This window comes from Falco biarmicus, chromosome 3 (assembly GCF_023638135.1).
Source record: "Falco biarmicus isolate bFalBia1 chromosome 3, bFalBia1.pri, whole genome shotgun sequence".
In the NCBI taxonomy this organism is placed as follows: Eukaryota; Metazoa; Chordata; class Aves; order Falconiformes; family Falconidae; genus Falco; species Falco biarmicus.
The window spans coordinates 28,187,845-28,200,439 of record NC_079290.1 but is presented as its reverse complement, the minus strand read 5'-3'; the positions used below and the strand labels follow the sequence as shown (position 1 = coordinate 28,200,439).

The following is a 12,595-nucleotide window of genomic DNA, read 5'->3' as shown; positions in this document are numbered from 1 at the left end:
GGTGGGTTTTGAATGTCTCCAGAGAAGGAGACCCCACACCCTCTCTGGGCAGCCTGTCCCAGTGCTGTCACCCTCAGAGCAAAGAGGTTTTTCCTCCTGTTCAGGTGGAACCTCCTGTGTTGCAGTTTGTGTCCGTTGCCCCTTATCCTGTCACTGGGCACCACTGAAAAGAGCCTGCCCTGTCCTCCTGACACTCGTCCTTCAGGTGTTTGTATGCATTGATAAGATCCCTTCTCAGTCTTCCCCAGGCTGAACAGGCCCAGCTCCCTCAGCCTTTCCTCATCAGGGAGATGATCCAGTCCCCTCACCATCTTCATAGCCCCCCGCTGGGCCCTCTCCAGTAGTTCCCTGGCTCTCCTGAACTGGGGAGCCCAGAACTGGACGCAGCACTCCAGATGTGGCCTCACCAGGGCAGAGCAGAGGGGGAGGATCACCTCCCTCAACCTGCTGGTCACTCTTCTAATGCACCGCAGGATCCCTTTGGCCTTCTTGGCCATGAGGACACACTGCTGGCCCATGGGCAACTTGCTGTCCTCCAGAACTCCCAGGTCTTTCTCCACGGAGCTGCCTCCCAGAAGGTCAGCTCCAGCCTGTGCTGGTGCGTGGAGTTTTTCCTCCTCAGGTGCAGGACTTTACACTTGCCTTTGTGGAACTTCAATAGCAGGGTGATTCACGAAGGTCTTTTAAGAAAAACTGAGCAGCTTCTAGGAGAGGGAAGCAAAACAGCCCTCCTCTAGCTCTTGACTGCATCTTTAGGTGACTCAATAGGACAGCAAAGCTGTGCTTTTCAACACCTTCCCAAGCTCTCGGCTCAATTTGTGCTGCTGAAACCAGTGCTAGGATCCAGAGCGTGCTCTTTCCCAGACAGGGCCATATCCAGGGCTCACAAGTCAATCAGCCTCAGGGTCACAGCTCCCCTCCTCCCCGAGGTGGTGGGAGGGACAGTCCCTGGCTGCTGGGGTGCCACAGGTGCCGGAGTGCCTGGCGGTGGCCATCACCTGAAGCCAGGCTCTGCCTGGAGTCAGTACACATCCCTGCCCGGGCACAGAAGCCCTGGCCTCTGCACAGTGAGATATGGGCCAGCAAAGGTGGCAAGTGGAGGGTTTTAGCATCCCTATGCAAATAAGCAGCTCATTACAGCCCTGCCTTTTTTACACCTTAATGCTAAATCATATTATGGCCCTAATGGAGTGGTGAGGAGAGTGTATATCACAGAGTCTGGCACGCTGGAAGCTGGTGTCACAGAGCTGGTTTGGAGGTGCTCTGAGCACACAGGGTACTTGGATGATAGAACTGATGCTCTACCCAGGCTCCAGCCTGCTTCAAGCCTGTATTAATGTGCAGCTCCACAAGTAGGCTGGGTGGTTTTTTTCACTCTCGAGGAAATAGGCACTGGTTTCAGTTACCTTCCAGCAGGATTTAAACTACTTTTATCACCCTGGTGCTAATCCCAGCTCCACATTTAACCTAGGTAAAAGTTTGAGGAGCTTAAGAAGCATGCACAGGGGTACGAGCCAGCCACCGCCAGAGCCCAGCAGAGGCTGGCAGGAGCCCCTGCTGCTCCATGAGCCATGCCTTGGAGCCACTAACCACAGCTACCACACTCTGCGGTCCCTCCCCACATCCTGACAGCACTGACGATGTGCTAGTCGTTCGGGGATAAAAAAAAAATGCCCTAAACCTGGAGAGGGATTTATCTATGGCAGGGAAAGCTCCCATCAGCCAGCTAAGCTGGCCTTTGCCACTCTGGAGCAGCAGGGCACTCAGCCTTGTGATGCCCTCCCTTTGCTTTGATAAACCGCTCGGTGTTATCTTGCCCCATAAAGTCACTGCTGACTTTAGTGGCTGGAGGAAAAACTGTATTAGCAGTGGAGAGCCCAGCTGTCTGCAATGTGCCAGCGCAGTGCCCACACACAGCTTAAGCCCTTGCTAAGCCCTCCAAAGTGGCTTGCCTGGCTGCTGCCTCTTTGCCTTTGGTGGTGAGCAGGCTGGGGCTGAGGACAGCAGGCAAAGGCTTCTCCAAGGTCTGCCCTCCACACCGTGGGGCTACCTGAGGCTTTAAGGCTCCGCTGTGAAGGGAGTAACAGCACGCGGCACATCACAGCTAGCTGCAGCAGAATGTTTATTAGTAGGAAAGAACATTCAGGGGATTTCAGTAGGAGAATTTGTTTGAACCATTGGTATCCACCATACATTGGTTTTCATCAAGATTGATCAAGGTTACATATTTATATAAGAAAACAAAATAATTCATATTTAGGTGCGATCAGTAATTCCAGTATGAAAAAGCACCATGTCACAAAACAGTTTACAATACAAAAGTCTTCAAAATCTAACATTTAAAAACAATATTTGTTCAACGGTAATAACAATACAGTAAAAAAATTCTTATTTCCCTTCAAACAATACTGCTTATATATTTTGGCACTGAAAAAGAAACTATCACAAATGCGCCTTTTTAACCACACAATGCTGTTTTGTGAGTGTCTATATAACAAGGGAAACCATGCTTTTAAAGTCAGTCATTTTTCCAGGTGCAGTTTATACTGCTTTCTCCGTTAAAAAGAAAAAAAAACCTAAAAGACAAAAAACTCCTAAGCTGCAGCATGTCTTGTATTTTGGCCCAGGACACAATCTGGAGAAGCATCTCTCTCAGACTCAATTTGTTGAGTAAGTCAGCACTGCCTGAAAGGCCGGATCCAAGCCCCTCTTCACTCTCCAAACCCAACAAGAAACGTAGACCTAAGCCCCCCCAAACGGTCCTGTCTTTTAGGGACTGACCCCAAGTTCTTGCTGTATTAAGCAGCCCAATAAGATTTTGACCCCAACCTTGCCGCTCAGGGTCTCCTTTTCCTTAATTGCTTCATTCCTCCAAGTTTTAGTTAATTAATTTTGAAGTCATTTGCACAAATGGTCTTAAAATATGAACCCATCGGTTTTGTCATGGTATAGCCAGCAGTCCCAAGGAACGCTGAGTGTGCATGCAGTGAGCTCAGGGGTAAGGAAGCCTGACCAGGGGCCAGCGGTGTGCCCTGCGTTAGGGGACCCTGCTCCCAAGTCTCCTCCTGGGGCTGGGACTGACACACAGCGGGAGTGGGAAGCTTGAGTCTGAGAGAGGGAAAGACAGAAAACTAGACTTTTCAGGAAGAATTACTTTCCACTCACAACTGACCCCTATTAAAACAAGAATGCAGGTATTGTGCTCCGGGTGAAACGCCGGTGCCTATGTGCAGCTATGACGGCCCTTGAAAAAGACTGATTCTAGTGAACATGCAGTCCTTGGTGCTATCTCTAAAAGCTGAACAATAACCAAAAGAAAAAAAATCATTTTAAATAGTTTTTACATCTTACGTCAAAGATGTCACTACAAAAACACAATAGTATCACACACTAATTAGAACAGTCTTAAAAATGCAAACCAATGCTGGTAAGACTCCCGTACATTCTGCATATCATATATACAGAAGAGAACAGCTTCTCAAGAAGAGAGGACAGCTGCAGAGAGATAATCTTCTGGGTTTTTTCTGAGTACATTGCATAATACAAATACATCATCAGCATAAGAAAACTTTACTCTGACACTAAGAGCTCGAAAAAGGTCCTAACTGGAAGTTAATAGCAGGGGGAATGGTGCACGTGCTGGGGGGCGCAAAACACAGACACAACCCTCCGCCAAATTCTCTGTTTCCTCTGATGGCCCGCTCGATCGTCTACTTCCATGCTACTGGGTAGGTTTAACACGTCGCTCTGCAAAGCTCCCAAAGCCTGCAACAGCACAGGGCCAAATCCCCAGGGCAGCAGCGCACCTCCCGGCAGCCTTTCCATGGGGCTTTGCCTGGCTGAGAACTGTCTGGAGACTCAGAATATCACCAGATGAGCTTACAATAGAACTGGGGAGAAAAATCAGCACACCACGATAGCTACAGGCAACTACACACAAGACACTAGCAATTCTAGACAGTCATAAGAAAAATATGTGGACCAAATTCATTTAATTCATAGTCATCCCTCTCCTTTCTGACTTGTAAAAATCTTCCTCAGGATATGCAAATTTGCTTACAAAGCATTCGTCTAGAGAGGTACCTAATTTTGCCAAGACACAGGATATGCTGAACTCCGTGCTGCTGCAGTTAGTCTGCCTGCGCTAACTTGTTTAAGGTTAGATTTGGTATCCCTACTGTATGCTGCAATGTAGAACCAGTCTGATTCAGAGATGAGAAAGTTCTCCCTGTGGAATGGTCGTGGACTTAAACGGGAACTGGACACTTGGATCCGTTCAGCTTTTGGCCATGGTTTAGCTCAATTTCTTAGTGTCTACATCAAAAATATCTGCCCAAATTTACACAAAAAAATTGTCACGGTTTGACCCCAGCTGGCCACTAAGCCCCACACAGCTGCTCCCTCACTCCCCCACCAGTGGGATGGGGAAGAAAATCAGAAGAGTAAAAGTGAGAAAGGTCTTTTCCAACCTAAAAGGTTCTATCATTCTATGAAAACTTGTGGATTAAGATAAAGACCATTTAATAAGTAAAGCAAAAGCCGCACACGCAAGCAAAGCAAAACAAGGAATGCATTCACCCCTCCCCAGGGGCAGGCAGGTGTTCGGCCACCCCCAGGACAGCAGGGCTCCATCACACATGGCGGTTACAGGGGAAGACAAACACCATCACGCCGAACGTCCCCCCCTTCCTCCTTCTTCCCCCAGCTCTCTATGCTGAGCACGGTGTCATGGTACGGGATATCCCTTTGGTCAGTTGGGGTCAGCTGTCCCGGCTGTGTCCCCTCCCAGCTCCTTGTGCCCCCAGCCCACTCGCTGGTGGGGTGGGGTGAGGAGCAGAAAAGCCCTTGGCTCTGGGTAAGCCCTGCTCAGCAGCAACGAAACCATCCCTGTGTTATCAGCACTGATCCCAGCACAAATCCAGAACAGCCCCATACATGCTACTATGAAGAAAATTAAACTGCGTCCCAGCCTAAACCAGCACAAAAATGTATAATTATTTACTTTTGCATCCATCACATCATTCACTTAGCAATACTTAAAAATCCAAAGCATCAAGTACCTGTGTCAGAAGAGGCCGATATTGGTCACCTTGGGTTCAAGAGAGAAATAGAACTGAATATACAAATGTTAACTACAAGACTGCTCAGACAGAATTGAAGTGAGCAAGTGGAAGAGACAAGCATATTGAAATGCAGTTCGATCTGTGTCCTTGCAGCAAACGTGCAGACAAAAAGAATCCCTCACATATAACGAAGCACTTCAGTTTTACTAGGCACGGTGAGCCCACCTCGGCAGCAATTGCTCAGGCAGCTCTGCTCTTGTGATCATCAGGACTTTTACTAGCATGAGTTAAACGACTGGCAGGGCTGAATCTAAGAGGATCCAAAAAAAAAAAAAATCAATCACAAATGCAACTAAAACACAAATAAGGAAATTAAACACAAAATACCAAAGAAACTTGATCTTGTAGAGCAGTCATGACTAACATGGAGCACAACATCCTTAGTAAGCTTCCTTAGATCCTTATCAGATTCAAACTCTGTTTTTGTTTTTTCTTTTTCTCACAGATACTAATAAAAACTATTTGGTTGCCCTGGAGATGGGAATAAACTAATAACAGGACATAAAAAGGTGGTGGTGGTGGCAAGGAACTGCAAGTTCTCCCCTGAACAACTGCCTAGGACCCATTAATCTTCCCTCTGAGTGCAGCCAATTAACAGCACAAACGAAGCTTAGAATTTAAGAGGATTTTCTCAGGTGGGTTTACTAATTACCATCATCCCATTCAGTGGGGGAACATGAGGCCAGCCCTGAATACCACTGAAACCCCTGTCCCCAGGGAGGAGAAAACCAGAGGTCACACCCTTGACACGTGCTTTTGACAGATGGCAGGAAGAATCTCTGCCTGACATTGCTGCGCCAAGATTATCTTTTGGTCCTCAGCATCTGGGTGCTCCAGGCGGCATCGGGCACCGCACACTGAATGGTGACGCACAGGAAGATGCTGCTTCTGCCTGGAAGAAATTAGCTCTCTGTGGAACCGACCATGGGAGCGGAGGGTGAGCACTGGTCAGGTTCAGTCTGTGGTGCAGTCAACAAAGACATACACGATAATGAAAACCACATTGTTGCAGAGGTTCGCTGTGTTCTTGAAATGTTTAATACTGCCATTACTTAATAATAGGAAATAAATAGTGCAGCTGGCAAGGTACACACAGGAGGGCCGAAGGCTGGGAACCAGATCAGAAGCTGTTCCATTTAAGTGCATTGAGCCTGGCTCCTCCAGATCTCAAGGGCTGGTGTTTGTTATTCCTTCACACAGCGGCTAAGGAGGGCAACCAGGAGGTGGGCGCAAAGCCTCAGAGAGCCAGACACCCTGACTGCCTCTTTGGGAAGGTGAGAACACCCTTGCTATAAGGTCAGGGCAAGAGGGGAAGATCTGAGACATTTTTCAGCTGCACAGTAAGGGAACACTACAGAGAGGGTGGCCGTTGTGTGCTCTGAGATCTGGGAAGCACTCAGCAGGCTGAGTAAGCTCAGATGCCATCTCTGTGGTGGGACACAGCATCCCCAGCCCCAGCACACAGTGACACGGGGATGAAGCGAAGCAGCCCAGGAGGTCCTATGGGCTGGGCTGGTGCAGAGGAAATATTCTGTGCTGACTATTGATTGCTAAGGGGCGTTTACCTTGTGAATTCAGACCCTGATCTAAAGGCAGTGATGCCTCTTACAGTTTTTCATTTCTCTAGTCTTTTCACATTTTTCACTACAGCCCAAGCTCTTTTTTGCCTTGTTTATTGTGCATTACTCATCAATTTACACACAATAGCTTAGTCCCAACTATACATACTACAATAACACGACCTGTGGGAGCAATGAGGAAATCAAATCTGTACATTGCAAAAAGCCCCTTACATCTGGCCTTTCCAGCTGTTACTTCTTAAGATATGGAGAGTGTATCTGAAAAGCTTTATATGTTATCCTGTGAAAATCCCCACCCCTGAAACAGTATGGATGATCTGGAAGCAACAGCAGCAAAAGCTGGGCTGGAATAAGGGATGCTGCCAAGACATCCATGGTAGCCAGGGATGGTTTCTGCAAGGGGTGAAGAGATTGACTTTGCATCTGAACAATCATTCTACTGCTCGGAATGCCAGAGGCACCTAACGGCTTCTGCAGCCCCTTAATGATAGTCCCGATTTCCCATGTCACTGCTTTCCATCTGCATCCCAGTTTACCAACCCTGCTGCTTCTTCCCTCCATCTGCTTAAAACACAACTGTTCTTCTCACTTTCCTCAGCCTGCAAAATGGCACCTGGGCCACAGTCAGACGGAGCTTTCCCTTCTTGTCTGCCATGACCAGGAAGAGAGCTCCTGCGGGTAACGTTTTGCCCTCAGTTACACTTAGGAAATGCCTGATGCTCCTCCAGGGAGCTGTTTGTTTGACGTCTAGCTGGGGCATGGCAAACAGCTCTGTTGCTTACAGGCAAGAAAGAGCAGAGTTATTCTACCTCTGCAGCTGCATGTTCATGCTGAAGGTATTTAAAAGTGCGTTTCGTCAGCACCTCTGACTGAATATGCAGCAGACAGAGCTGCTCAGCTAGGAGGTGCCATTTCTGGTCTAGCCCTATCTCAGAGCACATCACACCATGAGCCTGACATATCACTGCTTTGTATCTTATCTGCCTACTGCACAGGCAATGGAAAACTCCGCATGCAGCTCTACGTGTTGCTCGGCTGTCTGGCGCTTGCCAAGTCCCTCTGCATTTCTAAGCACAAGTTCTGCCTGTGATACCAAGGAAACTGACTTCCCCCACTTTAAGACTCCTACGTGAGACACCGCCTGGTAAGACAGAGAGCAAAGAATGCATCCAAATGCTTGTGCAAAGGGCAGGTGAAAAATTTTTCTCCACCAGTCTTGCACCAGTTACCTGACACCTAACTCCTGAGCCCCTGGACCGCCTCACCAGGAAACGGAGGGAGCACCACAAGAAAGAAAAAAGGAGGTGCTGGCAGTGGTGGGTGTTCAGGAGGTCTTGTCCAGCTCTCCCCTTTGCTCGTTTCACTTGGTGCTTGCACACTAGGCTTCAAAAGGGAATGCTTTTGAAGGATGACTCCTTTATCCTGACTGTGCTATATTGCTATCATGTTGCATCTTCACCGGTGCTGCTAAAAAAAACAAACAAAAAAAGAGTGCTTTAAAAGAAGGGAGACAGCTGAGCTTAGGGCATGTTCTGAGTCTGGAGATTCCCTCCCCACTGCCATGTGTCCCCAGGGACTTGCCAGTTGTCACCGTGTTCCCCGGTTCACATGTACTGAGACATGTACAGCCACAGCCAAGTTATCATCTTGGCTTAGTCTGCGGATTAGGGCTCAACATCGAGTTACCACAGTTCACCTAGTTTCCATGAGTCAGCCGAACTGAGGTTTCTGCCCATGTGTGTGCTTCCAGCCCACAGCAAATGCAAGGTAATGTGTCTTAGCTTGGTCTGCAGTGAAAGAAAATTAAGCTAAGCCACATTATTGCACCGGTTTGCCACCAGTGAAGAAAGCACACGCTGAAAAGCCCTGGGGCTCAGCCTCCGGGAGCAGTTATTAAACCATGGGGACTCGGTCACATGTGACCACTTAGTGTACTAGACTGCGATACTTCTGCACATAGACCTCATGCAGCTACAGAAGTTACAGAATTCTGGCTAACTGTTTTTAGCAGTAGTGTCTAGAAAAAGTGGAGGACATGCTTTACAACAGAGCATAACAAAGGACAAAATGCCCCAACAATAAGACAAAAATCCTGCAAACTCCTAAGAACAGCAAGAGAAGAAGCACAGTTTTGTGTACCTCAGGAGTACTCACTGCTGTGAACTCACAGGGCTTCAAATAACGCTGAAACATAGATAGTCCCTCTCAAACCTTTGCTCACAAAACCACATGCATGCTGGTTTTATAAGCATTATGTCCCTTTTCCCTTCCCAAAGCACCCTAAAACAAAGACAGGCTGCTGCAGACTGCGCAAGCCATAGTACTCACTTCCCATCTTCTGGTCTGGCAAGCTGACTGGGAATGCCAGATAAACGGGACTGGCATTTTCCATGGATTCAGTCTACATGTGGGATGTACTCATTAATTCACTTGGACAACATGCGAGTGAATGTTACCTCTTTCACATGCATCTAAGACTGGAGAATGCATCTACAAAATTGAGGTGATGTGACACAGTATGTGCTGTCTGCCATCCTTCATGTAGGGAAATACTGCTAACTGATGGCTTGAAAGTGTCTGACTTGATGTGCTATTTTTTACAGGATAGGTCATTTTGTCTTCAAAAGGTTTACGAAGGAGTTATGATTGCAAATGTGAACGGCAGCAAAGCAGAAAATTCCAATCCGAGGCGCAGCACACCACTGCTGTCCTGCTGCACTGCGCTTTGCGGCTGTTCCTATCACAGCTCCAGCTACGGATCACTTTTAAAATACAAGGAGAGGCAGAGAAAGAAAGGGATAGTTAGTAATTTAAAACAATACCAATCATCAGCGGTAGTCAGGTAAAGGAATAACCTTAGTTCAGTCTGTAAATGTTTATACAATAATCTTATCTCCAGCTATGTCCTCTGGAGCATAGGCTAATTCTTATTCTTTCCAGATTTTGTGAACTGTTGGAAGAATTGCATCTCCGCTGGCCAGGGGTCATATCACGGGCTGTGTTTTCAAACATGCGTTGTACAGTATTAACACGTGAAGCAAGTCTGGCCCCAAAGCCCCAAAACTACTGAGCGAAAACAGCGAGATTAGGTTCTGGGCCAGAAATACCTTAGAAAACTAAAAAGAGATGGAATGCAGTCACTTAAATAAAAGGCAATGTTTTAAAAGTTGCAGTCACATGCAGAACATGGAACTGCAGAAGGTATCCAAGTTCACTTTCAGTAGATGCCAGCTTCTGTAGGGCTGGGCTGCTCTGGGTCTAGGTGCCTGCACTGAGCTGGTAGGTTACAAGTTTGGCCGGGTTTTTCGAGCATCGCTGAGCCCTGCCTGTGCAGTGGTGGTGACGGAGCACCCAGGAGCAGCTGGGGCAGTGGGACTGGACTGGTGCTCAAGAGGGAACATGGCTTTCAATATACATGAGGTGACAGATATGGGAGAGAGGGCCAGCAGCTCCCCAGGTAAAGGAAAAAATGACCTTGGAGAAGGTAGACACAGGCTCTCCTTCAAAGAGATGCCCAGGATGTCTATGAAGATCAGGGAGAAAGAGATAGGGAACATTTCCATCAACTGGAGGAACTGGTGCAAGATTTGCCAGCGATGCTTGTAACAGCTGAAAGTGCTGGGTATCGAAATCTGTTTGTGCCTCTGGTTGGGCCTCTTTTGCTTTCTTATTTTCCCACACACATCTCTGCTCAGTATTTTGATTAATATAATGGGAATATATCATCAACTGGATTTCTTGATCATTTGAGACAAAGGCGTGTGCCTGAAGACATTTATTGAGTGCAATTAGCCACTCATAATAATTATAGTACAACTGATTAGCAATGTTAATTTCAATTTATTTTTATTTTATTTTAATATGCTCTGCACTTCACACCTGGCAAAGCAAATGGCATGGAAAAATTAAGTCTAGGATTTTTTTCTCTCAGTTATTGTACATGCTAGCTAGTACTCATAAAAAAATATTCATACTCGGCTACTTATTCATGACTTCTAATTAGTACTTAGCTAATCATCATCTGCAAAGCAGACTTATTTTACTTAGTTTATTTTAAATTAAGGCTACTGGGGATTAGCATCTACAAGGTCACTTGACAAAATGCCAACCTTGCCTGTCAGACAAAGGTTACTCTAACGAGCTCATGAATTCCCAATGCCGTGCACTGCCTACATGGGTACCTCTCCAACAGGATCACAGAGCAGACTTTAGCTAATGACAGATTAATGCCAATTTAGTCAGCATAATGCCTCCTGTGGCTAAAGCTTTTCCATTGCAGCAGCACTTGTAAAGTCCCTAAGAAATCCCACGTATGTGTACTAGCTTTGCATACAGCAACTCTGACCAAAGGATAAAGTTTTGCAGCAGCAAATTTCAGAATTCCTGCATCTAGGTGAAAAGATAAACATTCAACATTTCTCTCAAGAACTGATCTTTTTTTTGTTTTAATTTTTATATATATAAATATACCATAAAGCGTACCATTTCCTCATTTCAGTACAGATTTTTCGAACTTTACTAAAATAAATGAAATATAAATGCTACAATTCTATGTCTAAAACAAGTTTTGATGACAGCCTTCCCCTTAGAGCAGGCCCAGAAACTCTGTTAGCTATGTGGAGAGAGACAAAAACACCCCCAAAACTTCATATTATGCAAGAGCATTCAGAACAGCAGATGAGCCTCAGCTGCAGCTGCTTGCAGGTGTCCGTGAGTTCCTCACGTGAATGCCCACTCTCCTTAGTAGAAACTGCTTTATTACTACTAACCTGAAAATTTCACATTCAACATGTATCTCCCTTAAATTCATTGTCAAGACCCAGTTTTCCATATCTGTGTCTGCCTTTGCTGAGCCCAAACAGTAAGAGGTATTGTCAGTTGTGGATCTGGGGATCAGGATTGCAAACTGCTGAATTTTCAGATAAAGCCATGTGAAATCAACTACTGTAAACCTAGTAAAAAATGTCGAACTTTGTTTTTTCCCTTCTGCTTCACAACCTGGAAATTGTTCACAGCATTGAAACAATGAGGCATAGGAGCAGAGGTGCAGCGACACAGCCCGCACACGTTTTGCTCTTCTGTACTTTTTCCCGATCCTGTCTTTGACCTTAATTGGTGTCTCCTGGACAGGGGAGGAGGTTCCAGGTGAATCCTACCCCACCCATCACGACCCCTTTGGTTCAACCTCTACTGCACCTTCAGGTCCTGTGGGTGAATACTTAACTACTAAAGCAGCAATCTAAAATCTGTCAGTGTGTCATGCTGCCAAGGGTTTTGTTGTTGGTTTACTCCTTCTCAACACGTACTTTCCAAAACAGACATGTTAAAAAAAAAACAACAAAAAACCCAACCCCAAAACAAAATCTTTTAAACAGTGATAACACCACAATATCTGTTTAAAACAGTATTGCCTGCGCTCTGGACAAATTGTTAAGAGCAATTCAGCATTCTTATAATTAATCCACAACAAAAGAAGCTATAAGATGCCACAAATGAAGGCATAATTGGCCATACAGAGGCAACACTACCATGAATGTTGTTTGGCAAGGAAAAAAAAAAAAAAGCAGATACATAATTCATCCAAAGAACAGATTCAGAACTGCCCAGCGCTGCTGGGATCACACTGCAGGAGACGGACTATGGACGGATCACTCTTGGCGCCTCGGATGAACTCTTCCAGAGAGAGCTTTCCTAGAAAAGAAACATGTTTGCTTAGTGCACATGGTGGTCACAGCACACCTGCCAAGCCTCTGGACAAGCATGGAGGAAGGAAGCGGAGGGACCCCAAGGAAAATCCCTGGGAAAGCAACCCTGCAAGGCAAAGCCCTGCCTGCCTGCACCCCGCGGGCTGTGGGTGGTGGTGGCTTTGCCTGGGTGGCTGAAGGAGGAGTG

At 46.5% G+C, this 12,595-nt stretch overlaps 1 protein-coding gene across 6 annotated transcripts in view; it reads right to left on the bottom strand.

Moving 5' to 3' along the window:
• Positions 1 to 2,105: 2,105 nt before the first annotated feature.
• Positions 2,106 to 12,595, bottom strand: part of NCALD (neurocalcin delta) — a 60,782-nt gene continuing 50,292 nt past the window's right edge. For all 6 annotated transcript variants that reach the window (XM_056331487.1, XM_056331488.1, XM_056331484.1 and 3 more), the window contains one exon: positions 2,106 to 12,394. In XM_056331487.1, coding sequence (XP_056187462.1) covers positions 12,297 to 12,394 — 98 coding nt within the window. In that variant the 3' untranslated portion in view covers positions 2,106 to 12,296. The remainder of the gene's footprint in view (positions 12,395 to 12,595) is intronic.